The 27,863-nt window shown below is 42.3% G+C and overlaps 1 protein-coding gene across 1 annotated transcript in view; it reads right to left on the minus strand.

Annotated features, from left to right (window-relative positions):
- Nucleotides 1-27,863, minus strand: part of LOC141139905 (alkaline phosphatase-like) — a 117,233-nt gene that overhangs the window by 65,504 nt on the left and 23,866 nt on the right. The window contains exons 2-6 of the mRNA XM_073626478.1: nucleotides 19,071-19,187; nucleotides 16,764-16,879; nucleotides 5,436-5,610; nucleotides 4,286-4,458; nucleotides 3,874-4,008 (exon numbers count right to left, since the gene is read on the minus strand). Of these exons, the coding sequence (XP_073482579.1) occupies nucleotides 3,874-4,008; nucleotides 4,286-4,458; nucleotides 5,436-5,610; nucleotides 16,764-16,879; nucleotides 19,071-19,187 (716 nt within the window). The remainder of the gene's footprint in view (nucleotides 1-3,873; nucleotides 4,009-4,285; nucleotides 4,459-5,435; nucleotides 5,611-16,763; nucleotides 16,880-19,070; nucleotides 19,188-27,863) is intronic.

Genomic DNA, 27,863 nt, shown 5'->3' on the forward strand with positions numbered 1-27,863 from the left:
CATGGAGTTTGCTAAAAAAACACCTGAAGGAATCCAAGATGGTGAGAAATAAGATTCACTGGTCTGATGAGACCAAGATAGAACTTTTTGGCCTTAATTCTAAGTGGTATGTATGGAGAAAACCAGGCACTGCTCATCACCTGTCCAATACAGTCCCAACAGTGAAGCATGGTGGTGGCAGCATCATGCTGTGGGGGTGTTTTTCAGCTGCAGGGACAGAACGACTGGTTGCAATCGAGGGAAAGATTAATGCGGCCAAGTACAGGGATATCCTGGATGGAAACCTTCTCCAGAGTGCTCAGGACCTCAGACTGGGTTGAAGGTTTACCTTCCAACAAGACAATGACCCTAAGCACACAGCTAAAATAAGGAAGGAGTGGCTTCACAACATCTCCGTGACTGTTCTTGAATGGCCCAGCCAGAGCCCTGACCTAAACCCAATTGAGCATCTCTGGAGAGACCTAAAAATGGCTGTCCACCAACGTTTACTATCCAACCTGACAGAACTGGAGAGGATCTGCAAGGAGGAATGGCAGAGGATCCCCAAATCCAGGTGTGAAAAACTTGTTGCATCTTTCCCAAAAAGACTCATGGCTGTATTAGATCAAAAGGGTGCTTCTACTAAATACCGAGCAAAGGGTCTGAATACTTAGGACCATGTGATATTTCAGTTTTTCTTTTTTAATAAATCTGCAAAAATGTCAACAATTCTGTGTTTTTCTGTCAATATGGGGTGCTGTGTGTACATTAATGAGGAAAAAAATGAACTTAAATCATTTTAGCAAATGGCTGCAATATAACAAAAAGTGAAAAATGAAAGGGGGTCTGAATACTTTACGTTCCCACTGTACATGGGATTTTTTTATTTTTTTATTTTTAAATAAAGCATGTCGCCCAAAAGTAGCTTCTGAACTTTTTTTGGACAATATGCTTCCCGCAATGTGGTTTTTCCTCTATTGCAATGCGATTTATCGTGGCAGACCCGAACCGTGATTTGAGGTGTCATTCAAATAATGGCATCTCAAATGTGAGTCCCGTGATTTGTCATTCACACATCAATGCTTTCAAATCTGCCCGCGATTGAAAACGCTGAAGTGTGAATGCAGCCTTAATGGGTGGATGCACTCTATCTGCAGTGACCCTTCTGTGGTGTAATTCAAATATGCTAAATTGAACAATCTATAAAATAGAAATTCTGCATCAATTGGTGAGTGTGAAAAATGAAGCAAAAATAAAAATAAGCTGCAGTTACTAGTGACCCAAAGGTGTTTGTAAATAATATCAAATGCAACCGCACTATATGTAACTATCTACACATGAATGTTTCCATAATATTAAAATAAATTCATCAAACTAAATCATCCTCAATGAAAAAAACATGTGCATAAATAACTAATTGTCCAATTAATGTACATCGGAAGCCATCCCCGCCGGGAGAAGACAGTGATTATCGCTAGAGGCTACAGCAGTCGCTTGTAAGTGAATCCGACAGGCTGGTTGTACCCAAGTTGATCAATTGATCAACTTGGTACATTCAGCTAGCCCATTAATGATTCAAATTAATGGTTCAGCAGGAGCCGGGTGAGATTCAAACTGTCTATGGTCTGCCTAATAGTGCTCTAATCCGATGGAAACTTCCTCTCCAGTTCACATAATCTTCTCCAGTACATAAAGGGTAAAGAAGCTCTTCATTCACTTTCAGCCCTCATGTTCCCCTCCAACATAGCAAAGATGGAAATAAGCTTATCCACTTGTGTCTTTAACTCTCATGCAGAGATAGAGGGGAGAAGAGAGCGCTCATAGTGCAAAAAAGCTTTACATTTTTATTTGCATGAAAAAGTATTCCACCTACATCTTGGAGTGTCAGCCCAACACTTAGGTATACACGCTTGCTTTCTGTGCACTGCTGGCTCTGGTGGTGGTAACATTGAGCCACAATTGGACAGGCTGTTCGGGGTAACGTCACAATCCAAACCACACTATACGCCTTTCAGCATCACCCGCTCCACCCCCTGGGAGGTCGGTTACGAGGCCCGCACTTACCGCATCTATGATGCGGGGGGGGCCTTCGCCGTATGTCTCCTCCCTCCTCCCAGGCCAATTGGAACACTTCTCCTTTTGACCAATCGGAAAAAGGGTCTCAGACCCGCTTCCTGATTGGCCAGGAGGAGAATCAGAGTGACAATAGCAATATTTGCTATTGTCACACAACTGGGTGGGCTTGGGGTGCAGTGCTCTGCCCTATGAGCCCACCCTTTTTTGAAGCCTATTAGAACCTCTGGCTCTGATCATGTGCTTCAAAAAAAAAAAAAAAAACCCTGATTGGAATCAATGCGTCTGACGCCGTGCATGCAGATTAGGGGGCCAGACACATGGATAGGGGAGGCGGCGCCTATGTGCCCTGCATTACAAGCCGCCACTGCTGGAGAGGATTATGTGAGCTGCAGAGGAAGTTTCCATCAGATTAGGGAACTGTTAGTGTGTTAATAGATAAAAGGAGATTGTTTTTTGTTTTTGGACTCCATCTAATGACACATTTTTTTTGGACATCAGTGAAACCACCTGGTTGAAGGACTGCGCTTGCACTTTATTTGTATATAGAACTTTTAAACATGGACTATATACATTAATTGGGCGGTTATTTATTTTTGCACACATTTTTTCATTGATGAGGATTTGGTTTGATGAATTTATTTGATTTATTTTAATATTAAAGTGGATGTAAACCCTATGTTCAACAAATAGAGATACATACAGCATGGGTTAGCCCTTTCTTTAAAGATCAAAAGTACATTAAGACCTGGTTCACACCTATGCATTTTTTTTTTTTGTGCATTTTCAGTTTTGCAGAAACACACTACAGTCCATTTAACATTGTTTCCTATGGGTCACGTTCACATCTGTGCATTTTATGGAAAGGGCCAGGGACTTTTTCTCTGGTTTTTGGTTCTATAGACTTCAATGGATCAAAAATGTGTATTGAAAAACGCAAAAAGCACCCGGAATATGCAAACTGCAACCTGTATAGGTGTGAACCAGGCCTCATTGTACCTGCATTTTCTCATTCCTGTGCCTGTCACAGCCCTCTGAAAAACACCAGTCCATGAGCGTGTCTACAGGCAGGAGCTCGGTAGGCGGAGTCCTCACATCACAGGACTCCCTTCCCATCTGTACACTGCCCCTTCCCCTGGCAATCACACTAGCTCAGCTTGTATGCCAAGACCTGACTGACTGTAATGGTAAGGGAGCCAAACAGAGCCGAGCAGCTTCACACAGATTTAACCCCACAGCTGCCAGGGAGAGAGCTGAGCAGGAGGATACAATTAACCACTCAATGGCTGGGCACTTTCAAGTAGTAGTTACACAGTAAAAGTGCCCAGCCATTGAGGGGTTAATTGTATCCTCCTGCTCAGCTCTCTCCCTGGCAGCTGTGGGGTTAAATCTATGTGAAGCTGCTGAGCTCTGTTGATAATGATGACAGTGATGTCTCCCCCCTCCTCCTCCATTAGCAGTGAGAAGCACACATAAGCATGGTGGCTTTACCTTATCCTGGACCAACAGAACATTCTCTAGTTTCTCTAGCTAAGTGCAGCAGAGCAGCCACAAGGGCATTACTCTCTATCCTAAATCCTAAATCTAGATAGATTACTAATATCATTTTACCAGGTTGGTCACATAACCGATAGGGGACACTGTGGTAGTGTAAGTAAAAGCAAGGTCCACAAAAGAAAACACAGGTGGAGGAAGAAGAAAGAGAGATGGGCAAATAAAGAACATGCAGATTTATAACTATATAAACAAGATAAACAAATCTAACCATAGATAGGAGGAAAGTACAAATATAAATATGGCACTCCGGAATTGTTAAGTTACCTGTCTTTTGCTCAGCCATATATTGGTTAGGTTTTGCCCATCCTTACGAAGAGCTTGACTTGATGTGCTGGTTGGGTATTCAGGATCAGGTGTTTTCGCGGCATTCATATATGCTCTCCCACCTCCCAGAATCACCTACAGGAAATGAACATTAAAAAGTGAAAATAAATGTCTAAATTATTTAAAAAAAGAAACCTATTAGTGTACATGGATTGACTGGTGTCTGTATTCAACCTTGCCAAATATGTAACATCAGCCCTACCAACATTCTAGGATAACCTTCTTATAAATTTGTATATTGAACAAATTTCTTAAAAGGATCAACAATACTACTAAAATGTCTATGTGTTTTGTTAAAAAATAAAGTCTAGTCACTGTGTTTCACCAAATCCCATTTGTCCAGTGTAATTACATTTATATCCGTGTTGTGCACCAGTTGGTATGCAATATCCTTGCAGCCACTGCTAATCATAGCTTCATTCATCTCATTGTCTGAGTACCAGTCTCTATCGACAATGTGAGCATAGGCCGCAGCTGGAGAGGCATGTTGGACACGAGTGGTTGTCACAATACCAACTGATTTACCTGGAAAAATAAGACCATAGGAAAAACATGAATGACCATATGTTGCAATAAATGGGTGAAAATTTGTAGATAAAATGCTCAGCTCACCCAGTTCTAGCTAAAGTCTTCAATTGTATGTGTGAGCCCTATGCGTGAGGGAACTCTGACAAATCAATAATGTGTTTTAGACTGGAATGTCTGCTTGCAGTGGTGGTCACATTGGCAAAGTCCACAGTTGCAGTGCTGTTCAATGGTGGAGACAGTACTAGGTGCACACTGTTAGAATGTGTTGGTGATGTCAGTAGGAGGAAGAAATCTGGGGAGGAGGAATATGGTGTCCTGAGAGGAACTAACACCTCTCTTTCATCAGGGTCTTGGGAAGGGGGCAAGCTCTGAGGTGCTACATTACTTTTCAGAACTCCTACCAGAATGGGCTCCTATCTGGGAATGATGTTAAACTGTACCCTCTGTCTGCCTGCTTAACATGTGATATATCACATGACATTGGGATGTAAGAAGAAAAGCAGTCTTGCCTTTACCCCTTTTCCTGGCAATTATTTGCAGGTAGTCTCAGGTGGATCCAACTCATCGCACACTGCCTATGCAGACATGAAGTGTTAACATTTTTCAGTCAACAGCACTGTCCACCTTTTATATTGTTTAGAACAATGTGTCCTTATCAATATTTGGGTAGACAGCGCAGTTAATAGGAAATTCATCTGCATGCCCTTGTATATACTTGCAACTCTTTTCCACCATAGTTGGTCGAGAGTCACAAATCCTGCTGTATTTCAAGTCCATAAATAATGATGATCGTGCAATTCTTAGCAGTCAGTCCACCCAAGCAGCAATATCTATAAGATCTCCATACCATAATTCCCAGTTCTGTGCATGCCCACATTTGTTTGGCTCTAACAGGACAAAAAAAATACTAACAGGAAATGGTTTTAAAAGATCACTGTCTGTAGAGATAACAGATTTGCATAGTAGCCACTCACCTGCTTGCTTTGCTTTGTGAAGTATGGAGGTCACTTCATTTCCGTTGGCACTAGTGCAGACTCCATGCCGTGCAGCTGCACTCACACCCAGCATCCCAGAATTAGTCTTTACCCCACACAAATAGGCTGTTCCTGTACCTGCACTGTCCGGAACCTGTGCATCTACATTGTACACCTACAATAACAGAAATAAAAAAAAACAACATGCATCGATTGAATGACTACAATTTTTTGACAATCTTGCTGCTGTGTAGCTAGGTTGGCACCTGTAAAAGAAATTAAGCTTTGCATATGTATTGCACACTGCACTAATGCTGCACATGGCACTAATAATGTTTTGATTACGTATTTGCATTCTTTCAAGTCCTGATAAGAAATTAGCCTGCCTATGTAACTCCTCTTGTTACCTAAAAAGTACAATCGTAATATTAATGTGATACCTACACAAGCATGTGTATAAGAAAGTTCAACTGTGCCTAATAAACAGAACAGTTATTTGTAAAGATGCTGAGTGTAGCTTTTTGTGTCTGTTCCCTACTGCAGTAGGTATTATTAATTTGGAACCACTGATAAATATGAGGATAGGCATTGCCTATCTATAAAATTTTCAGAACAGCACCCTTGTAAGCAGGTGCTTACAGGTGTTAGGGTGTAGAATAAAGTTTATTTGTGTTGCTATATGTGGTATTGGCACTGCTATAGTATGTGTAACATGTTACTGGTAACACTTCTGGTATTAGGTAAATGTCTATTTTACTGTTTTCTGTACAGTAATGTGAGTTAGCAGGCTACCCAGAGAGGTAGGAAGGTAGTTGTTATCCTGGGTGTTCATGGTCCTGTCTCTGTGGCCCATAACTTTAGAGAGATGCTCTTCCACATGGGAACTAGCAGGAGGGCCTGCTGCAAGATGTAGCTCTCCTAGGTAGGGGCAGTGGCCATTTGTTTGTAGCTCTCCTAGGAACACATGGTACCCAGTCAAGGTAATGAAGCCAGAACCTGAACTCTGATAATAGGACTCTTCCTTTTTTTGGGATAAATTGCTCTATAATATTAGGCTATATTTGCACTATACACCAGTTGTTCTGGATGTGCATTTGGCTGTTTGGAATTTGAAGTTATGATTTGCATGGCATCATCAACTGCCCTGAAATGAGGAAAATCCTCTTATTTTTGGGATATGTGATGGAATGAGAAGTATGAATACCTTCTATTTGAAGAAGGCTTTATTGCGCTATGCACTGATTGGAGTATAGGCTTTTTGATTCCATTAGTTCCCTCTCACCATTACCTGTATGGATACACTGTCTTTTTGGGTCCCAGGCCCTACTTCATAGAAGTCATGGTTTCCATACACTGCACTGATGATGGCCAGAAAGCCTTAAAGCTTTTGTTAACCCCCCCTCCCCCCCCCCCCCAAAAAAAAGAGTAAATTCTGGTCCCTTAAAGCAGATTACACAGCACAGTGCTTGTGCTATGTAATCTGCCTCCCTCTAAACTGTAAAAAAAAACCTAAACCTACCACGTCCTGTATGCCCTCTCTAAACAGACCACGATAACCAGGGCAGCTCCGCCCTGATCACCGTGGTCAAAGTGCCTCCCTCCTTGATAGGCTGCCTGCTCTCTGCTCTCCTCTCTCCCCCTTCACCCCCTCCCTCCTCCCTGTCAGCGCCCTCTCTGTCTGTCTCCGGCCCGGCCCCGTTGCTATTATTTAAATATTAAAATATATAATTTGTTACTGCCAGCCTCTCTATTAGAGGCTGGCATAGCACAATGTGTAAGTTGTATTTAAAAACGAGCATTGTAAATACTGAATATCAGCTGTCTTCAGGCCGGTCACCTGACTCGCGGCCAGTTTCCAGCTCCGGTGGGTGGCTTCTGCAGAGGAGACGAGCGGCCACATGATCTCCCTCTGACGTCAGAGGGAGATCACGGCCATCCCGCAGAAGACATCTATCAGAGCTGGCGCAAGTAATGTGACCGGCCTGAAGACAGCTGATATTCAGTATTTACAGCGCTCGTTTTTAAGTACAACTTACACATTGTGCTATGCCAGCCTCTAATAGAGGAGCTGGCATAGACTTATAATAATGCCTTAACAACCACTTTAAACTGTTGTATGTAGTTTAAAAAAAATGTCTCAAGTGCGCATGCGTGGAGCTCTGAAGATGGCCGCCTGAGCCGAGAGCTCCGCTCCAGCCGACTACAGCAGCACCCACGACAGCCTATACGGTGACTCCACAACCCCCAACACGACACACCTGACTCACGGGTAAACGGAGAACACCCCCATATACATAAAACCTCGGCTAATGAGGATTTACGGCCACAACTTCGCTTTTTAATACCTGACGAAAAATCCAAAATGGCCGCGCGTCACAGCACTCAGTCTCCAGTACACTTTACCTCACAGAACAAAGGCAGGCTACCCACTCAGCAGCACCGACCTTCACCTCAGGACCCCAGGTGGGACTTGTTCAGGTACTTACCACTACTCCAGCCACCTCTGAGACCCTCAATAGCCACTCACTACCAGAATATACACTTTCCTCCTTGGGGCAAAATACTGCAGTCCAAACCATTTCTGTTACCTCAGAAGCCTTTCATAGAGAGGAGACATTTCAAATGGCGGACTTATTTCAAAAATTTTCAGACCTACTAGAAAAGGGATTGGCACAAACAGCTGCCAAAATTACAAAGGATCTGAAAGCTGATTTTCAAAACCTGGGGTCAAGAATTGATTCAATTGAACATAAAATGGAAGAAACAATGGCTGCATCTAACCAAAATATGAAACATATACACACACAGTCCAGGAACAACTGGATTATGCCATCTCCAGAATTGATGACCTTGAAAATAGGTCCCGCAGGTATAACATCAGGATTAGGGGGCTCCCAGAAACTGTTCTAGATGTTTCCACGGCAGTCCAGGACCTACTCCTAGCCATGCTTCTTAATACACCCCCTCAACGGCCTGGAACTAGATAGGGCCCACAGAGCCCTAAGACCCCCTAGGAAAGAAGGAAAACCCAGAGACATTATTGCCAAGACCCATTTTTTTTTCTGTGAAGGAAGAAGTTATGAAACAGGCCAGATTCTCCCCTCAAGTGACATTCCAAGGTCACCCAATCCAATTATTCACGGATCTTTCTCCCTCTACTATTCAGCGCAGAAGGGCATTAAAACCATTATTATTGGTCCTGACACAGAAGGAAATCAAATACAGATGGGCTTTCCCATTTGCAGTCAAGTTCTCTGATAAAGGGAGATCTTATTCCTTCTCCAATCTTCTGGAAGGGGAACGACTACTACTACAACTAAAGTTAATTTCCCATCAAGCGACTAAAAGACCCACTCTGACAAGTCCACAATCCCCCCTGTTGAACAGAGGAAAGGCAAAGAAAGTTAAGGACAATGGACCCACCTGGTCGAAGAATTTTTTTTCCTACTTTTTTACCACGATTCTATCTAAAACCTAGAGTCTGATCACCCATCTGTGATTATTGTTTGGTGTTCTCCCCCTTACATGTTCAATATGCCCCCCATGTCTGCTCCGTGATTTTTCACAGTTCTGTGAACTCACTTTTCACATTTTCAACTTTTGTTGTTTTTGAACTACTACTACTGTGAGATCACTTGGTCAAACTATGTATTCTTCATGATCTTAGCCTCATGTCTTTGAAGAACACCCACCATACAAGGCTAAAGAACAAGATTCCACGGCCCACTGTGAAGATTCAACGAAGGATCATTTTCTATATTGATCATTATGCGCAATTATAAAGCAAGACCAGGGACACCTAGCACCTCCCCCCCCCCCTAATTTTTGAAAGGGGTTGGTTCACAGATTTTTCACAAGTCTACGGGGGACATCTTTTTGAGTTCAGACCAAAAAATGTATTGCCGTGTTGTTACTTAAATTTAACTTCTTTTAAGGGCGCACTGTGCAAGGGTGGTCCACATGTGCCTCTACCTACCCCTTGGTGGCCAGTTGGTTTCTGAGGGATAGGTTGTCTGCACCCAAGGGTCAGACATTGATTTTAATTATTGTAGGGCTTTGGGGGGGATGTCTCCCCTCCCGAACCCCGGCTTATATGCTAGGAGACTTTGCTGTTTTCTCTCTCTTTTCTCCTTCTTTCCCCTTCTTTGCTCTTCCCCTTTTCTCTACGTGCCTAATTTGCAAATATATTGCAGTACTTCGAATTTAAGGCTTACAATGGTCATCATACATCTTACTTACCTGATAGTGGAAGACCTGAAATTATTTCCAGACAGAAGACTTCTGAGGGTGAGTGGGAATGTCTATAATGAGTGCATCCCTATTGATCTCCATGGCTGACACCACACAATCTAACCTTAAAATAGCCTCGCACAATGTTCAGGGACTAAATTCTCCAACCAAAAGGAGAAACATTTTAGACTACTATAAATCTCTTGGAATCGATATACTCCTACTCCAAGAGACGCACTTTCCTATACGGTATAGTCCCAAATACATACATCCGCATTTCCCACAATTTCATCTAGCTAGTGCAAAAAATAAAACCAAAGGGGTAGCCATTATATTTTCAAAGTATTATAAATTTGAGAAGACCTTTGAGTACATTGACCCTGAGGGAGAATTCTTTTAATAAAAGGTACCATAGAGGGACACCTTTATTCTCTAGTGTCCTGCTATGTCCCCAATAAGGGTCGAGCTGCCTTTTTTAAAACCGTGATGGATACACTTAACCCTATGCTTGAAGGCATGATCATTTTTGGGGGACATTCAAATACTGCATTTGATTAGGTTTTGGACAAATCCAAACCCCCCAGGGCCCAACTAACTCGACCAACCAGAGAAAGCCACAAAATTGCCAAAACACAATCTTACCGACTCCTAGAGGGAACTGAACCCTTCAAAATGGGATTTCACACACTTCTCAAATCCATATAATACATATGCCAGAATAGACCATATTTTAACCCCTACGCCCCTTCTCCCTTTCATACTTAGTGCTCATATCTAAGGCACGGCCCTTTCAGATCACTCGCTGGTAATCATATCTATTCGCTCTAAAGCACTAGGCAGAAAAAGGGGTATTTGTAGACTTAACGAATCCATCCTTTCTAATCCAGTTTGAGTTGAGGAAATTCATAAGGCTCTTCAGGATTACTTCTCTCTTAACGACAACATAGAAACCTCGGCTGAAACACTTTGGGCTGCACACAAGGCCCTCATTCGGGGTAAAATTATTCAGATATCCACACAAATTAAATGGGAACGCAAGGCTGACATAGAGCATTTAGAAATGGAGTATGCATCCTTACGAGCCATTAATAAAAAAGATCCCTCCAAGGTACTCATTTCCCTTATAGATAGATCTTAACTTAATCCTTACTACACAAGCAGATAAGGCAATTCGCTGGACCAGCAACAAATTCTATTTACATGCAAATAAAATGGGGTCTCTACTCGTTACTAAACTTTCCCCCCGAGTCAGGGTTAACTCTATACCTAAAATCAGAATATCTGGCCAACCCCCCACAGCCAACCCCATCAAAATTCTAAATGCCTTCCAAGACTTTTATTCCAACCTCTACAGCTCACTCTCTCAATTTGATAAGGACTTAATCAATAGATACCTAGATGACCTTCCTATCCCAACCCTTAACACCTCTCACAGAGATTTACTTGAATCAACCTTCACAGTAGAGGAGGTTATAGAGGTCATTAAAGGCCTCAAGACAGGCTCGGCACCAAGTCCTGATGGTTTGTCCATCCCCTATTATAAGGCCTTTGCAGAAACATTAGCACCGCATTTGACCAAATTTTTTAATGCTAAAACACTGGGAGAACCCTTAGATACCCACCTCAACACAGCATATATCACAATTATACCTAAACCCGATAGAAACCCTGCAGAAATTAGCAACTACCGCCCAATTTCCCAATAATGATGTGAAGATTATGACTAAAATTCTGGCCAATCGTTTAGCTTCCTTTATCAATACATACATACATAAAGACCAAGTAGGCTTCATCCCAGGCAGACAAGGTCCAGATCAAATAAGACGGGCGATAGATGTGATGTCAATACTCCAATCTAACTGGGAGGGGGGTGCAAGACAGCAGGGGTTTCTTCTGGCTTTAGACCTTCAGAAGGCCTTTGATACAGTTTCTTGGCCTTATATATTCACTCTCATAGAACGCTGGGGTTTTGGAGAACGCTTCAAGGGTCTACTGTATTCCCTTTATTCTCATCCTAAGGCTCTAATTTGTCTTCAAGGACATTACTCTAAACCAATAGATATAGTAAGAAACTTTAGTAATAGCTATTCGTCAGAATCCAAACATTCAGGGGGTAACCTGTGGAGACCAAATTCATAAATGCGGCTTGTTTGCAGATGACATTCTTTTGTTTGTAACATCTCCACTGATCTCACTACCAAACATCTGCCAAGCCTAAATAACTTTTCTAAGATATCAAGCCTTAAAGTAAATTTCACAAAATCACAGGCCCTTAACGTCTCGCTCCCCCTTTCAAGTGTTTCCCTATTGAAGCAATCATTCAATTTTGAATGGAATGACTCTTCAATCAGATACCTAGGCATCACTCTGACAGCCCACATGTAGACTCTATGAACACAACTATCCACCACTATATAAGAAATTGGAAAATGATCTTAAAACCTGGTCCAAACATGAATTGTCCTGGTTAGGCAGGATCAACTCAATCAAAATGACCTTGCTCCCAAGAATTCTTTATTTGTTTAGATCTCTCCCTCAGATCTCTCCCCATCCCTATCAAAAAAAAAATCACTTGAAATCACTTCAGAGCAAGATACTCAAATATATCTGGGGAACCTCGGGCTATCGTATACCCCAAAACACTCTATTTCTTCATAGACGAAAGGGAGGACTAGGCTTTCCCGATTTACACAAATACTTTATAGCAGTTAGATTAGCACAGCTTTCCTCGACCTACTCCAAGTCTGAAAAACCTGATTGGATCAATATTGAAAACCAGGCAGTACCCTGTTTTTCCCTTGATTATCTTTTATGGTGTCCACCCAAAAAATGGCCATCCATAAGGGCTCCTGCCCCTTCTCAATCTTTTGCGCTATGGGACAGCTTTAGGAATCATCCGGCTCTTATCTCTGCAGGGTGCGCTCTAGCACACCTATTCAATAACCCTGATTTTCCCCCGGGATTAGATATCACAGCATTCAAATGGTGGGTGGACAAGGCACTATACCGTATAGGAAATTTATTTAACTCTGGAGGTCCTATAACCCTTAACTACTGCATCAAAAATTTGGAGCTCCCAGATTCTGAAAGATTTTGCTTTAGTCAAATTTTACAATTCTTAAATCAACTTTGGAGGGATAAACCGTTACCGCCACAATTCACAAAATACGAAACATGGTGTGAACAGGCCATGGAGCTAAGGGGAGGCATCTCTGTGATATATTCGTCCCTTACTCACCCTACAGCGAAATCCTCTTATATGACAGCTTGGGAGACAGACTTACAATGCAGCTGAGAAATAGATACCTGGCATGAGGCTTGCTTTAAGTGTTTTAAGGGAATCCTGAATTCCTAATGGAAGCTAATATCAAGGTTTTAACCAGATGGTATTATACCCCCATTAAATTAGCAGCCATATACCCATTAGTAGACCCGTCTTGCTATAGAGGTTGTCAACTTTCAGGATCAATGGCCCACATCTGGTGGGAATGTCCTAGGATACGCCCCTTTTGGAGCAAAGTTTTTAATTTGATCCTCAAGGTGACTGATTATCAGATTCCCAGGTCCCCGTCTGTAACCCTTCTAAATGCCCATATACCTCAAATACTTAAGGCTACGCAAATATTAATCCATTTTATTCTCACAGGAGCCAAGATAACTATAGCTAAGTTGTAGAAGAAACCTAAACCCTTTCTCTCAGAAGCCAAACAGAAAATATAATGGATAATGACCCAAGAAAATTAGCTAGTATATTAACACAATCCCAAAATTTGAAAAAAATTGGGAACCATGGGCTAGTTATATTGGGATATCTCTCAATTTAAGATGCTCCAGTATTCCCTTAATCCACAACAGTCTCAGGTTAGGCACGTACCTTCAGTTCTCTTCCCCTTTTCTTTCCTCCTCTATCCTCTTTCTTCTTTTTTTTAATTTTTTATTATAAGATGGGATTCCTGGAAATGATTTTGGGGAACACAGTTTTTTTTTAACCTCTTAGAAAGCAAAGTTATGGACAAGATGAACTGGAACCTTGTTTATTAAGTCAAACCTTTTGGGATGAGAGGCTCTTGGAGCTACAGGAGATGGAGACTGGAGATTCCCTCCCCGGGCACAGTATGATCCCAATAGGGGTGTCAAGGAGAGATGAGGATCTTCTCTCTTTAAAAGGCCTGCTAGAAGAGGCTCCCATGAAGTAGTCTAGCTTTAGAAGTTCTTTTCCGACCATTTAATGCTCTAATGTTGTAATTCATAAGGCCCTCTCATCTTATTATGATTTTACAGGATATTAGATATCATTCCCACACCCTCATCCTCCAGGATAAGTTATTTATGAAATTTGATGTCTTAAAAGTGTATTGTATGCCTTTTTTTTAAAAATAACTTTTTAAAAAAAGGCATTTTTTTTTAAAGAGAAAAAGAGAAAAAAAATGGCTCTATAATATTCAGCTATAGTTGCACTAAACGCTTGCAGTTCTGGGTGTGCATTTGGCTGTTTGGAGCATAAAAGAATGATTTGCATGATTACACCCACTGTTCTAAAATTTGTTACCTGAAACAACTGGATGCCGTTTGGTATAAATGACTGTATAATATTAGGCTATAGTTGCACCATAAACCAACAGTTCTGAATGTACATTTGGCTGTTTGGGGTGAAAAGCAATGATTTTTTTATGGCTCTGACCACTGTCCTGAAACGAGGAATAATCCTTTTATTTTTCAGATATGTGATGGAATGAGACATGTGAATACTTTCTGTTTTAAGAAGGCTCCACTGTGCTATGCACTGATTAGAGTGAAGGCTTTTTGATTTCCTTAATGCAGGGGTGTCCAACCGCTGGACCTCCTGCTCTGGGATAGCAGGTTGGCAAGCCCAGATTTTGGGTTCCTGACCCAATCCAACCCAGAGCATCAGTGGTAAGAATGAAGTCGGCGGTAGAAGAAGCATGCGGCTGCAGTAGAGAGCATAGCAGATGCTTCTGGTATAGCGCTGCCTCCTGTCACAGGCAGAGTGATATCAAATGCACTTTGCCTGGGACAGCAACAGCTTGGGACAGATACCTGTAGGAATCCTGAGTAAGATTGAGGCCAATTTTCTTATTAAAATCAAACAGCAATGAGGATATCTGTTCTCTACACTCGTTACTCTGGGCTGCTTTCAAAATGATCTGTGGGTTGCCTGCTCTAAACCATAGACTTCTGTTATTACCTGAGAATTTTCTGTGCTTTCTAAAAGCGCATCAAAACTCCTGAATGCAGTACGCTTTCAGAAAGTGCGCCACACTTGCAGGATATAATAGAATTCTATTGCAAAGTGCAGGTAACCCACAGGAAAGCCACAGATGCGCTGCACCTGCTGTATATGTAAACCGCTGCGCATCAGTATGAAAGCAGCGTTAGGTCCCTTTTTATATGACTGTCTCGATCGGGTCCACCTGTACGTTTTTCAGGCGGACCCAGTCAGACCCTCCATTCATCTCTATGAAGAGGCAAATGTAAACGAACTGGTGTCTGTTTACACCCACCTACCTCCAATCCAATAAAAAAAAAAAAACAGAAGGGGATTCGTTCCCTTCCGTCTGGGTGGATTGGATTGGAGGACCCATAGAGGAGAGCGGGCTGTGTCCATGTCCGCTCTGTATGTGCAAAGTGGACACAGACCTGTCATCTGCCCACTCCACTCATTGTGGCTCACGACGGGTTACCAAGTTACCAATCACCTTCTAACTTCCACTTGTTTAGTTAAGCTTTGACAAAAAAAAAAAAAATGGAAGCTGGTTGGTTTCTATGCAGGGCTGCGGCAGATTGTGCACTTTCCAGTTTTAGTAAATCAACCCCATTGTTTCAAGTTATATTTGAATTTGTCTCATACTATTTGTCCACAATCTAGCCTTAATGCAAAAATACAAAAATCCCATAATTATATTAAATATAAAAACTAAAAGGTGAATGAGAGGTAGCACTACACACTACACACTCTTATGCCCCGTACACACGGTCGGATTTTCCGACGGAAAATGTGTGATAGGACCTTGTTGTCGGAAATTCCGACCGTGTGTGGGCTCCATTTTCCATCGGAATTTCCGACACACAAAGTTTGAGAGCTTGCTATAAAATTTTCCGACAACAAAATCCGTTGGCGGAAATTCCGATCGTGTGTACACAAATCCGACGCACAAAGTGCCACGCATGCTCAGAATAAATTAAGAGACGAAAGCTATTGGCTACTGCCCTGTTTATAGTCCCGACGTACCTGTTCTACGTCACCATGTTCAGAATGATCGGATTTTCCGATAACTTTGTGTGACCGTGTGTATGCAAGACAAGTTTGAGCCAACATCCGTCGGAAAAAATCCATGGATTTTGTTGTTGGAATGTCCGATCAATGTCCGACCGTGTGTACAGGGCATTACTTGACTGAGTTTAGTGTGAACAAGACTAGGAGGGGCAAAAAAGTCAGGTGTAGGAACGTCATGTCATAGAGAAGCCTGAAAAAAATGAAGGCAGCTGGGCAGGATATACTGATCTGCCTAGAACAGGTAAGCCTGGTGATCCTCTGACAGGAGCCCTGTATGTATAGGGGTGCACAGTAAAGTGTACTGAGTATAGTAAAGGTGCATGGTGGGGTTCACTGACTATATATGGGTACATAATGGGTGTGCTGAGTGTACAAGGGGTGCATGGTGTTCTGTGCTGAGTACATAGAGGTGCACTGCATTGTTTATATCTCCGGAATCAACGTTCTGGAGATGTAATTGATTCTGGCAATGACCCATCAACTGGAGCAAAAGTCCTGCATGGCCAGGTCAATTCCAGCAAGTTCTCGGGTATGATAATAAAATGTATATAAGGTATATTAGTACATGGTAGGGTGAGCTAAATGTACAGTGGAGTGGACTGAGTGTATAGGGTACACAGGGAGGAATGATAAATGTGGAGTGCATAGTGGGGTGTGATGAGTGTACAGTGTATTCCACTCCCTGCAATAAATGGACACACTTTTGCAAGTACATATTTAAAAATAACATAATAAGAACCACAGAAATCATGATCCGACAATAATCCATGAGGATGCTGTAAGAGGTTTACAGCACTGTTTACCTTAGAAAGTGCAACATAAGGAAATTTCTCCATCTCCAAAATGTTTTCCTCTCCAGGCTGCCCTTCCAATTGTCCCTGGTATATACGAGCTGCAGATATTGTGGTGACACCCATTCCTATAACAAAACGTCAAGCAATAAAGAGATGGATGCAGAAAATAGAGACTATAACCATCTTATCTTTTATAACATATTTTACTTATTGTACCATTCCTAATATGTATGGCCAATATGGCCAATTGAATTTTCTAGCATCTGATGTTATAAATACATCAATTGCCAATACAAGGCTATAAAGTAGACCCTTTAGGTTGAGCAAAACAATGGTAAAGATGAATATATACTTAGAATATAAGAGCGCTACCCAATGCTAATTACTAACAAATCATTAACCACAGTGCAATAAATTAATAACAAACCATAATCATAACTAATTAGTCCATAAAAAAAAATCATAAATTCTTATAAAGTTGATAAATATAATTTCATATTTTTCCAGTGCAGTTTCAAATATTCAATTATGCAATAAAAGTGCCAAGTGCTGAAAAACCACAGTCTGTGCGATCCGTGCTCCCCTCTGTGCATCCTCACCCCCCAGATGTCTGACTGCCATGACAGAAGTCACAAGAGCTTGTATAAATGGTTGCGCTTTGTAGTTCTACAGGCTGTGTTTTGACCTTGAGCGTGGGTGGTTCTCAATGTACCATCATGAGATGTGAACAGATGGCAGAGAAAGCAATATAGCATAATTCCGTTTATTGGTAACATAAAACAAACAATATCCACTCGCATGTAAAATCGCTGTAACAAGTGTTAAAAAACCAGAACCGGAAGTGGGGATCTATGCAGGAGAGATCATTATTGATTTAATCCATTGGAATCACCCGAGCTGAAGTTAAGGGAGCTGGTCAGTTGTGGAGGAGAGCGACCATAGTGAAGTGGGAGTAAAGATTTTGATCTCAGTCTGTCTGACTCATTGATGAGGTGAGCAGGTATAATGGCTGGTGGCGGTGTGCACAAATTCACAAGCAGCATTATCTATAGAGAATGAGAGGAGCACTGCGGTGGATGATTTATGAACGGATGTTCACAGCAATCAAGAATTCACATATATATTCACATATGAACTGTATTTAATAAGAGATTGTGATGATTGTATTTATTACCCATTAGCGCAGGAGTAATCCATACATCTATATGCCCATTACCTCATGAATATATACTTATTTTGGTATATGAAAAGGAAGAATAAAAATGTAAATGTCTTGCGAAACTGCTTTTTGGGTTGTAACAACCGGCCTTAAAATCTGGTCAATACTGGGTGACTTGGATAATATTGTAGGGGTAGCTATAAAGGAGCACACCTATCACAAGAATGTAAACATTTTAGGGCTGTTACTGATTAAAATTTTTGTGTTCGATTAATCAGTTTTTTTTAATCAATTAATCGTCTAATTTTGATTAATTATAACGCACATACAGATCCAACTACTTTTAGCTGACGTCATGCGTAGCTCCTCCCCTGTACGCGTTACGTTCAATCAGAACTTCCTCAGCAGGGCGGGGCTACGGCGTCACCCTACAGTCTATTTAAATAGCACCGTTGTGCATCAGGGGGACCGATGGAGAGCCAGAGACATCCATCACCTGCTGAGACAGCAAAGTGTCAGCTCTTTGGAAAAAAAGTGCCCTCATCATAAATGTTCCTTGATTGCTGGATAACCAATCAATGTCATTTTACCGTCAAACTGACTTACAGCCAGGAAAGCCCTCAGATATGTTGATTTTCATAGCCAAGTCCAGGATTTACATAGATGTTTATCTGAATACTTTGACCAGTGAGATCAATCAAATCATTACGATCTGTCTTCCTCAATTTATAATTCATGGACATCGATGCCACCGGACTCCTCCCCCCTTCCCTTCGTTAGCAGACGGAGGCACTTGGGGAAGGGGGGAGGAGTCCGGTGACGTCGATGTCCGTGACATCACCGGATCTCCGATGGCACTCCCTGAAGACCCGGAAGCCGGCGGAGAGGTGAGTACCGATCAAAAGAATTTTGATCGATCAAAAAAATTAACGATTAATCGAGGAATTAATCTTTAATTTTCCCAGCCCTAAAAAATGTATAGAGATTAGCCTGTCCTCATTCAACCAACAGCAATACTAACACACACCATGATCTTCTCTGACTCAGTATTACTTTTGGGTAGTCTATCTAGTATAACCTGATGACTATTTCATTTGACAAGTATATTTTTACTGCTCACGGTTCATATACAGCATATGTATTTTCTTTGCACTTACCATCTCCTAGAAACAAGATGAGATTCTTTGCTTTATTGGTATTGGGTTGCAGTTTGATAGCATTTGCTAAAGTTTCCTTGGCCTGATCATACCAGTACTTGGGTGTTTGTTCGGCCTCTGTGAAATACAAGCAACAAAATATCCCATTAGACCATAATATTAATTTTTCAAATTTTTTTGTTTAATCATGACACAGTAATCCCTAAAACTCTTATAATTACTTCTAAATATCATGCCAATGCAATTTAATTTGAAAATTATTAAATTTATTTTTAAAACGTAACTCTACTTTTGTTGAGAAAAAAGCATTCCCTTCTGGGTGATCTATGTACATTGCTGGGATTTTAACAAGCTTTGTTGCAGATTCCTACCTTTTGTTATTCTGAAGAAATCACTGTTTGTTCCTCTGTGCCCTTGTGCTAAGTGAGTCTAATGGGAGTGGTTTCATAATTATCAACCAGCTGCTGCAGAATCAGGGCTCTAATGAGGAAAGTTGCAGGGTCTGCATCCCTTTAGACTTTATTTCCTATTGGGAGTATCTTACCAAAAATAAATTTTTGTTGCAGGGGATGCCAAAAATCTGACTTGTATCGTAGGCAGACTTCTGGGAAAATTAGTGAGCCAGTCACACAAGCAGAAAATTATGTTTTTGGGGGAGCATTCTGTACACCTCCAGGTAGCCATATTGCATTGCACTTTACAGAAAATTACAGAGCTGCAGATTGGAAAGGAAAGGTCATTTTAATAACATTCAATTACAATATGACTTAAGTCCCAATTGTATATGCTATATTATTTTTTTTATTTGCTTTTTTTCCCCCATGAAAGTGGAGCTACCCTTTAAGTATATACAAAAAATATACCAAAAAAAAAAAGATGGTGCCTATTAGGATGGCTATCCTGCTATCCCAGGCATTATTTCTGGGGTCTTGATCAATGTGAGTGAAAGGTATTTCATTTAAGAGACCCTTTCCCTGAAAAACAGCACTAGTAACAAGTTTCTCTTTATTCCTACTGCTGTCCCATGTCTGTAGTGCGTCCTTCGTTCCCCTTATACTATGGAATCTGTATAAGAGATCTGTCTTAACTGTATGCCAGAATTGCCACATAAGATATCATCCTAATAGACAGAACAGGCCAGACCGAGATAAGATGTCAGACAGTTCACAGACAGGTGTATTGTACCTTGTGTAGATCATATTGAAGTACAGATCACCTATTTTTGAAGACTGAGATTTTCAGAAACCGCAATTATCTTATGTCACCAGGTTCACATTCCTGTATGATAGGAATCTGAGCTACCAATGCACCTGAAATAGCCATCTTATCTATATGGTTCCATGTCGTTTTATCTCACAAGTCAAACACTTGTTAAAGGTGTATAGTTATTAATGCTGTATATTGCATGTGATGTTTTCAATGATGTGTTTATCATATACCAAAGTTTATTGACAGATTGCTCAAATTACCCAACATGGATCATGTTGCTTTTCTAATATTTTATATATTTTCCCTAGAAATGAACTTGAAGACCTTGGGTGCTCTGTGCTTAGGTATTTTAACCACTTCAGTCCCAGACTATTATGCTGCCTAAGGACCAGAGGACTTTTTCCAATTTGGCACTGCATCGCTTTAACTGCTAATTGCGCGGTCATGCAATGCTGTACCCAAACAAAATTTGCGTCCTTTTCTTCCCACAAATAGAGCTTTCTTTTGATGGTATTTGATCACCTCTGCCGTTTTTATTTTTTGCGCTATAAACGGAATAAGACCGAAAATTTTGAAAAAAAATGATATTTTCTACTGTTTGTTATAAAAAAAATCCAATAAACTCAATTTTAGTCATACATTTAGGCCAAAATGTATTTGGCCACATGTCTTTGGTAAAAAAAATGTCAATAAGCTTTTATTTATTGGTTTGCGCAAAAGTTATAGCGTCTACAAACTAGGGTCCATTTTCTGGAATTTACACAGCTTTTAGTTTATGACTGCCTATCTCATTTCTTGAGGTGCTAAAATGGCAGGGCAGTACAAAACCTCCTCCAAATGACCCCATTTTGGAACGTAGACACCCCAAGGAAATTGCTGAGAGGCATGTTGAACCCATTGAATATTTATTTTTTTTGTCCCAAGTGATTGAATAATGACAAAAAAAAAAATTGTCACTAAATGATATATTGCTCACACAGGCCATGGGCCTATGTGGAATTGCACCCCAAAATACATTCAGCTGCTTCTCCTGAGTACGGGGATACCACATGTGTGGGACTTTTTGGGAGCCTAGCCGCGTACGGGGCTCCGAAAACCAATCACCGCCTTCAGGATTTCTAAGGGCGTAAATTTTTGATTTCACTCCTCACTACCTATCACAGTTTTGAAGACCATAAAATGCCCAGATGGCACAACCCCCCCCCCAAATGACCCCATTTTGGAAAGTAGACACCCCAAGCTATTTGCTGAGAGGCATGTTGAGTCCATGGAATATTTTATATTTTGACACAAGTTGCGGGAAAGTGACACATTTTTTTTTTTTTTGCACAAAGTTGTCACTAAATGATATATTGCTCATACAGGCCATGGGCATATGTGGAATTGCACCCCAAAATACATTTAGCTGCTTCTCCTGAGTATGGGGATACCACATGTGTGGGACTTTTTGGGAGCCTAGCTGCGTACGGGGCCCCGAAAACCAATCACTGCCTTCAGGATTTCTAAGGGTGTAAATTTTTGATTTCACTCTTCACTGCCTATCACAGTTTCGGAGGCCATGGAATGCCCAGGTGGCACAAAACCCCTCCAAATGACCCCATTTTGGAAAGTAGACACCCCAAGCTATTTGCTGAAAGGCATGGTGAGTATTTTGCAGCTCTCATTTGTTTTTGGAAATGAAGAAAGACAAGAAAAAACTTTTTTTTTTTTCTTTTTTCAATTTTCAAAACTTTGTGACAAAAAGTGAGGTCTGCAAAATACTCACTATACCTCTCAGCAAATAGCTTGGGGTGTCTACTTTCCAAAATGGGGTCATTTGGGGGGGTTTTGTGCCACCTAGGCATTCCATGGCCTCCGAAACTGTGATAGGCAGTGAAGAGTGAAATCAAAAATTTACGCCCTTAGAAAGCCTGAAGGCGGTGCTTGGTTTTCGGGGTCCCGTACGCGACTAGGCTCCCAAAAAGTCTCACATGTGGTATCCCCGTACTCAGGAGAAGCAACAGAATGTATTTTGGGGTGTAATTTCACATATTCCCATGGCATGTTTGAGCAATAAATCATTTAGTGACAACTTTGTGCAAAAAAATAAATAAAATTTGTCTCTTTCCCGCAACTTGTGTCACAATATAAAATATTCCATGGACTCGACATGACTCTCAGCAAATAGCTTGGGGTGTCTACTTTCCAAAATGGGGTAATTTGGGGGGGGTTTGAACTGTCCTGGCATTTTATGCACAACATTTAGAAGCTTATGTCACACATCACCCACTCTTCTAACCACTTGAAGACAAAGCCCTTTCTGACACTTTTTGTTTACATGAAAAAATTATTTTTTTTGCATGAAAATTACTTTGAACCCCCAAACATTGTATATTTTTTTAAAGCAAATGCCCTACAGATTAAAATGGTGGGTGTTTAATTTTTTTTTTTTCACACAGTATTTGCGCAGCGATTTTTCAAACGCATTTTTTGGGTAAAAAACACACTTTTTTACATTTTAATGCACTAAAACACACTATATTGCCCAAATGTTTGATGAAATAAAAAAGATGATCTTAGGCCGAGTACATGGATACCAAACATGACATGCTTTAAAATTGCGCACAAACGTGCAGTGGCGACAAACTAAATACATTTTTAAAAGCCTTTAAAAGCCTTTACAGGTTACCACTTTAGATTTACAGAGGAAGTCTACTGCTAAAATTACTGCCCTCGATCTGACGTTCACGGTGACACCTCACATGCATGGTGCAATTGCTGTTTACATTTGACGCCAGACCGACGTTTGCGTTCGCCTTTACGCGAGAGCAGGGGGGACAGGGGTGCTTTTTTTTTTTTCTTTATTATTTTTTTTCTTTTTTATCTTATTTTTAAACTGTTCTTTTCATTTTTTTTTTTATCATTTTTATTGTTATCTCAGGGAATGTAAATATCCCCTATGATAGCAATAGGTAGTGACAGGTACTCTTTTTTGAAAAAATTGGGGTCTATTAGACCCTAGATCTCTCTTCTGCCCTCAAAGCATCTGACCACACCAAGATCGGTGTGATAAAATGCTTTCCCAATTTTCCAATGGCGCTGTTTATATCTGGCAAAATCTAAGTCATGAAATGCTCGTAGCTTCCGGTTTCTTAGGCCATAGAGATGTTTGGAGCCACTCTGGTCTCTGATCAGCTCTATGGTCAGCTGGCTAAATCACCGGCTGCATTCTCAGGTTCCCTGTTGAGACAGGAGAGCCAGAGAAAAACACGGAAGACGGTGGGGGGGCATTCCCTGTCACTGCTTGTAAAAGCAGTCTAGAGGCTAATTAGCCGCTAGGATTGCTTTTACATGAAAGCCGACCGCTGGCTGAAAAGAATGATACCAAAATGATACCTAAACCTGCAGGCATCATTCTGGTATAACCACTCAAAGTCGTGAATGGCGTACCTGAAGACAAAAAAATGGTTAACAATAAAACACAGTAAACGGTAAAGTATAAAAAATTGCATACCTGAAAAGCAAACTTGATAAAACATAATAACAATAAAACATTGCAGAATAGAATACAGTAAAAAAGAGCAGAACAATAGAGAGAGAATAGAGAGAGAACAATAAAATGACAACTATTTTTTTTAATTTTATATATTTTTTTTTTTTACACTTTTTTTTGTAACTAACTTTTATAACTGTAACCGGTTCCAGGTTCGGGTCTCTCAAAATGCGATGGCATCTTCGGAGACCCTGTGAAAGTGCGCCTAGTCTGTGCAATGCTGTACGCTACGCTAATACTCAACTAGTGTATGGTAGCATTCAAAACATTCACCAATGCAAAAACCAGGATTGTCAGGACAGGAGGGACAATAATAGTGGGTGTCACGCCTATATCCGCGCTTGCTGTAGACACAACATCTTTTTTGGGGGGGTTCCTTGGGTAAGGGTACTCGGGAGGACATAAAGAAAATGCCTCTCATGCAGCCGACTGCATTTGGTTGGGGATGTGAATGGGGGAAGTACAGGCGCTGCAGAAGTGGTGGGTTCCCAATTAGGATTGGCACATGCAGCAGGAAGGGCATTATGGGCACGACGGGCCTGTGTTTGTCTTCTTCTTGGTGGCAGCGGGAAACTACTTGTGCTTGCCACCTCACCAGCTTGAACTGCACTTATGGGACTCGCCACGTCACCAAGTGTTACTGCAGTGCTGGTTTGACTATGACCGGGGTGTACTAGGCCGCTGGTGCTTGCCAGTTCACCAAAACGCTACCAAAAAAACTGTTAGCCATTGCAGGGATCAGGCCTGACTCTGCGAACGCTGCAGTTATGCGTTTAGTGTTTTGTAAGTGTCAGTGATCGATCGATACTGCACTTGGGTGGGCTGGGCTGGGCGGAGGGGCAAAGCGCAGGTGCTAGCAGGTATCTGGGCTGATCCCACTAACACTGCGTTTTTGGGAACCCTAAACTGCTGGGGACGCTAGTACAGATCTGATCGGATCAGATATTGATCTGTTCAGATACTATACCACTAAGGGAGGTGTACGGTGCGTGCGTGGGTGTTAGCGGTACTGTCGCTAACCTGGCGCTGCCAGGGGCTGGTGCTTGCCAGTTCACCAAAATGCTACCAAAAAAACTGTTAGCGATCGCAGGGATCAGGCCTGACTCTGCGAACGCTGCAGTTATGCGTTTAGTGTTTTGTAAGTGACAGTGATTGATCGATACTGCACCTAGGTAGGCTGGGCCGGGCCGGGCGGAGGGGCAAAACGCAGGTGCTAGCAGGTATCTGGGCTGATCCCACTAACACTGCGTTTTTGGGAACCCTAAACTTCTGGGGACGCTAGTATAGATCTGATCGGATCAGATATTGATCCGTACAGATACTATACCACTAAGGGAGGCATATGCTGCGTGCGTGGGTATTAGCGGTACTGGCGCTGACGCTGCCTGGGGCGACGCATATCACTGCCGGGCGATCAGGGGGCTAAACCTTTATTTGGTAATAAACGGCGGGTGCCCTGACACTATAAAAAATAAACGAACTAACCAGCGTCACCCGTAACAGTTATACGGTGATCAGTGGTGAAAGGGTTAACTAGGGGGCAATCAAGGGGTTAAAACATTTATTAGGTAGTATATGGGGGTCCCTGTCACTATAAAACGCTGACGGCGAACCTAAATATTTACCTCCCTAACTAGCGTCACCAGCGACACTAATACAGCGATCAGAAAAATGATCGCTTAGCGACACTGGCGACAGGAGGTGATCAAGGGGTTAAAAGTTTATTAAGGGGGGTTAGGGGGGTACCCTAGACCTAAAGGGGGCTAACCCTAACTGCCCTAACACACTAACTGTCACAAACTGACACCATGCAATAATCAGAAAAAAAAAAACTGCTTGGTGTCAGTGTGACAGGGGGGGAGGGGTGATTAGGGGGTGATCGGGGGGGATTGGGGGTAAAGGGGGGTGTTTTGTGTGCCTGGCATGTTCTACTGTGTGTGTGTGTTTGGTGCACTCACATTGAAGTCTTCTCTCCTCGGCGCCGGAACGGAACATGCCGAGCCAAGGAGAGATGACATCACTTCCTTTGTTGCTGTTTAGCATACAGCAGCAGAGGAATGATCTGATTGGCCAGCGGCGATCGCGAGGGGGGGCCACGAACGGATGGTCTCCCCCTCACCTCCGATCGCCGCTGGTCAAAAGCCAGCTGGTCAAAAGCTCCGATCGGACCCCCCCACCCGCGGGAGGCAGATCACGTACATGTACGTGATTCTGCCTGCCCGTGCCGCCTTGCCGACGTACATCGGCGTGAGGCGGTCCTTAAGTGGTTAAGTGTCTGCATGCAATAGTACCAGCTTTTAAACTTTGTGACCCTACCGCTGTAGTATCCTGTTCTGACCTTATAGCATGAGTAAGTGCATACCATGTTATTCACGTTAGCATTTTTTGACTTCTATTAATGTGTAGCCATACCCCTGTAGGGGTTGCTGAATATTGTGGTTCACTGTCACCCTGCCCAGCCTGGTATCCATCTCTCAGGCACTCAGAGACATAGAACAGTCCATAAGCTTTGTTTTTTGTTTTTATTGAAGGGATTGAACTTGGATGGGAAAAGGAAATTATGGGATGCCTAGAAAGATTGCTTGGGACTACTATATACACACCTGTATATACACCCCAGTCTTCTCTCAAGCACAACTCTTTTACGCTTAAGGCTTCTTTCCCTTACTCCTCCAGCACTTCATTTGCTGCAGAACGTTACTCCTCCAGCACTTCACTTGCTGTAGATTCCCAGACCAGCTAGTACCACATGGTTAGGCCTGAAGCCTTGGGCCCCTATGAAGTAGAAATAGTTCTGGTGCTAACTGTCCTCAACTCGGCTACTGATCCCAGTAAACCCTTTTCAGTCCCTGCCAGCCTTCTTGGCTGCAGCTGCCTCTTTCCACTGCCCTTCCCACAGTCCACTCTTCTGGTTCTGCACCCATCTTAAACTGCAAACTCACAGTTCTTTCAGGCATGCCTGACTGTGCTTCACTCACCAGGCCTCCTGGCTGGGACCAGTTGTCCTCTCTGGAGTCTCTTAGCAGTGCTCTCTCCCGCTGTCCTCTCTATGCTCTCTCATGTGCCTCTCCTCCAGGATCTCTTCTCCTCCTGGCTACACCCGAGCCAAGGCCCAAGGTCACCCCCCTAGACTGGGGAGCTCCCTGTGGGCCCCGACAGCCTCCACACTCTTTCACTCCAGCTCTTCCACCCGACAACTCCTCCCCAGCTGGGCTGACTCTGGGTATTTAAGGAGACCTTCCCCCTGCTAATTCAAGTTGGGGATTGGGCAAGGTTCCTGAGAATACCCCAGGCAGCTCCCCCTCTCCTCTCCTCCTCTCTTTCTAGCACCTTCCAGAAAAGAGGAAGGTGACAGTGATGCTACCTGTGAGTCGCCTAGCCCTACCCTGAGCCACACCCAGCCCAGAATGAAAACAAACAGGCCTAGCCACCAGCTGCTCAAAAGAAAAATCTAACCTCTAGCACCTACCTAACTAGAGGGTGCTACAAATGTAAAGAAAGGGATAAGCTTTTTGGCCATGTTAACCATTTTTCCTAATTTTTAAAGAAAACCTTAAAATGATATTAAAGGCTCATGTTTTTTTTTCTTTAAAATAATAAACATGTCATACATACCCGCTCTGTCTAGTGGTTTTGCACAGAGCAGCCCCGATCCTCCTCTTCTTGGATCCCCCCCACTGGCTCTCCTGGCCCCTCCCCCTTGCCAAGTTCCCCAATAGCAAGCCGCTTCTTATGGAGGCAAATGAAGATAAGCAGAAAAACTCTGGACAGCCGCACTCCGAAGACATTTTCTTGTGAGCTATGAGGTTATGAGCTATGAGTAAGCACTTATTATAGTGTGAAACGCGTCAGTTTTTCCTGTATCGCTTTGCTGTGGTTTGTACTATGTGATCCCAAGTTTTCAATAAAAGGCACAAGAAACTTTCTTTGGAGTGCGGCTGTCCAGAGTTTTTCTGCTTATCTTCATTTGTACATGCATTAGCAAGCAACTGGGGCTCTTTGTCTCTAGAAGAGAATTATCTGTCTCAGTGGATCTGCCTGGAGCGGTGGTG

This window comes from Aquarana catesbeiana, linkage group LG04 (assembly GCF_042186555.1).
Source record: "Aquarana catesbeiana isolate 2022-GZ linkage group LG04, ASM4218655v1, whole genome shotgun sequence".
NCBI lineage: Eukaryota > Metazoa > Chordata > Amphibia > Anura > Ranidae > Aquarana > Aquarana catesbeiana.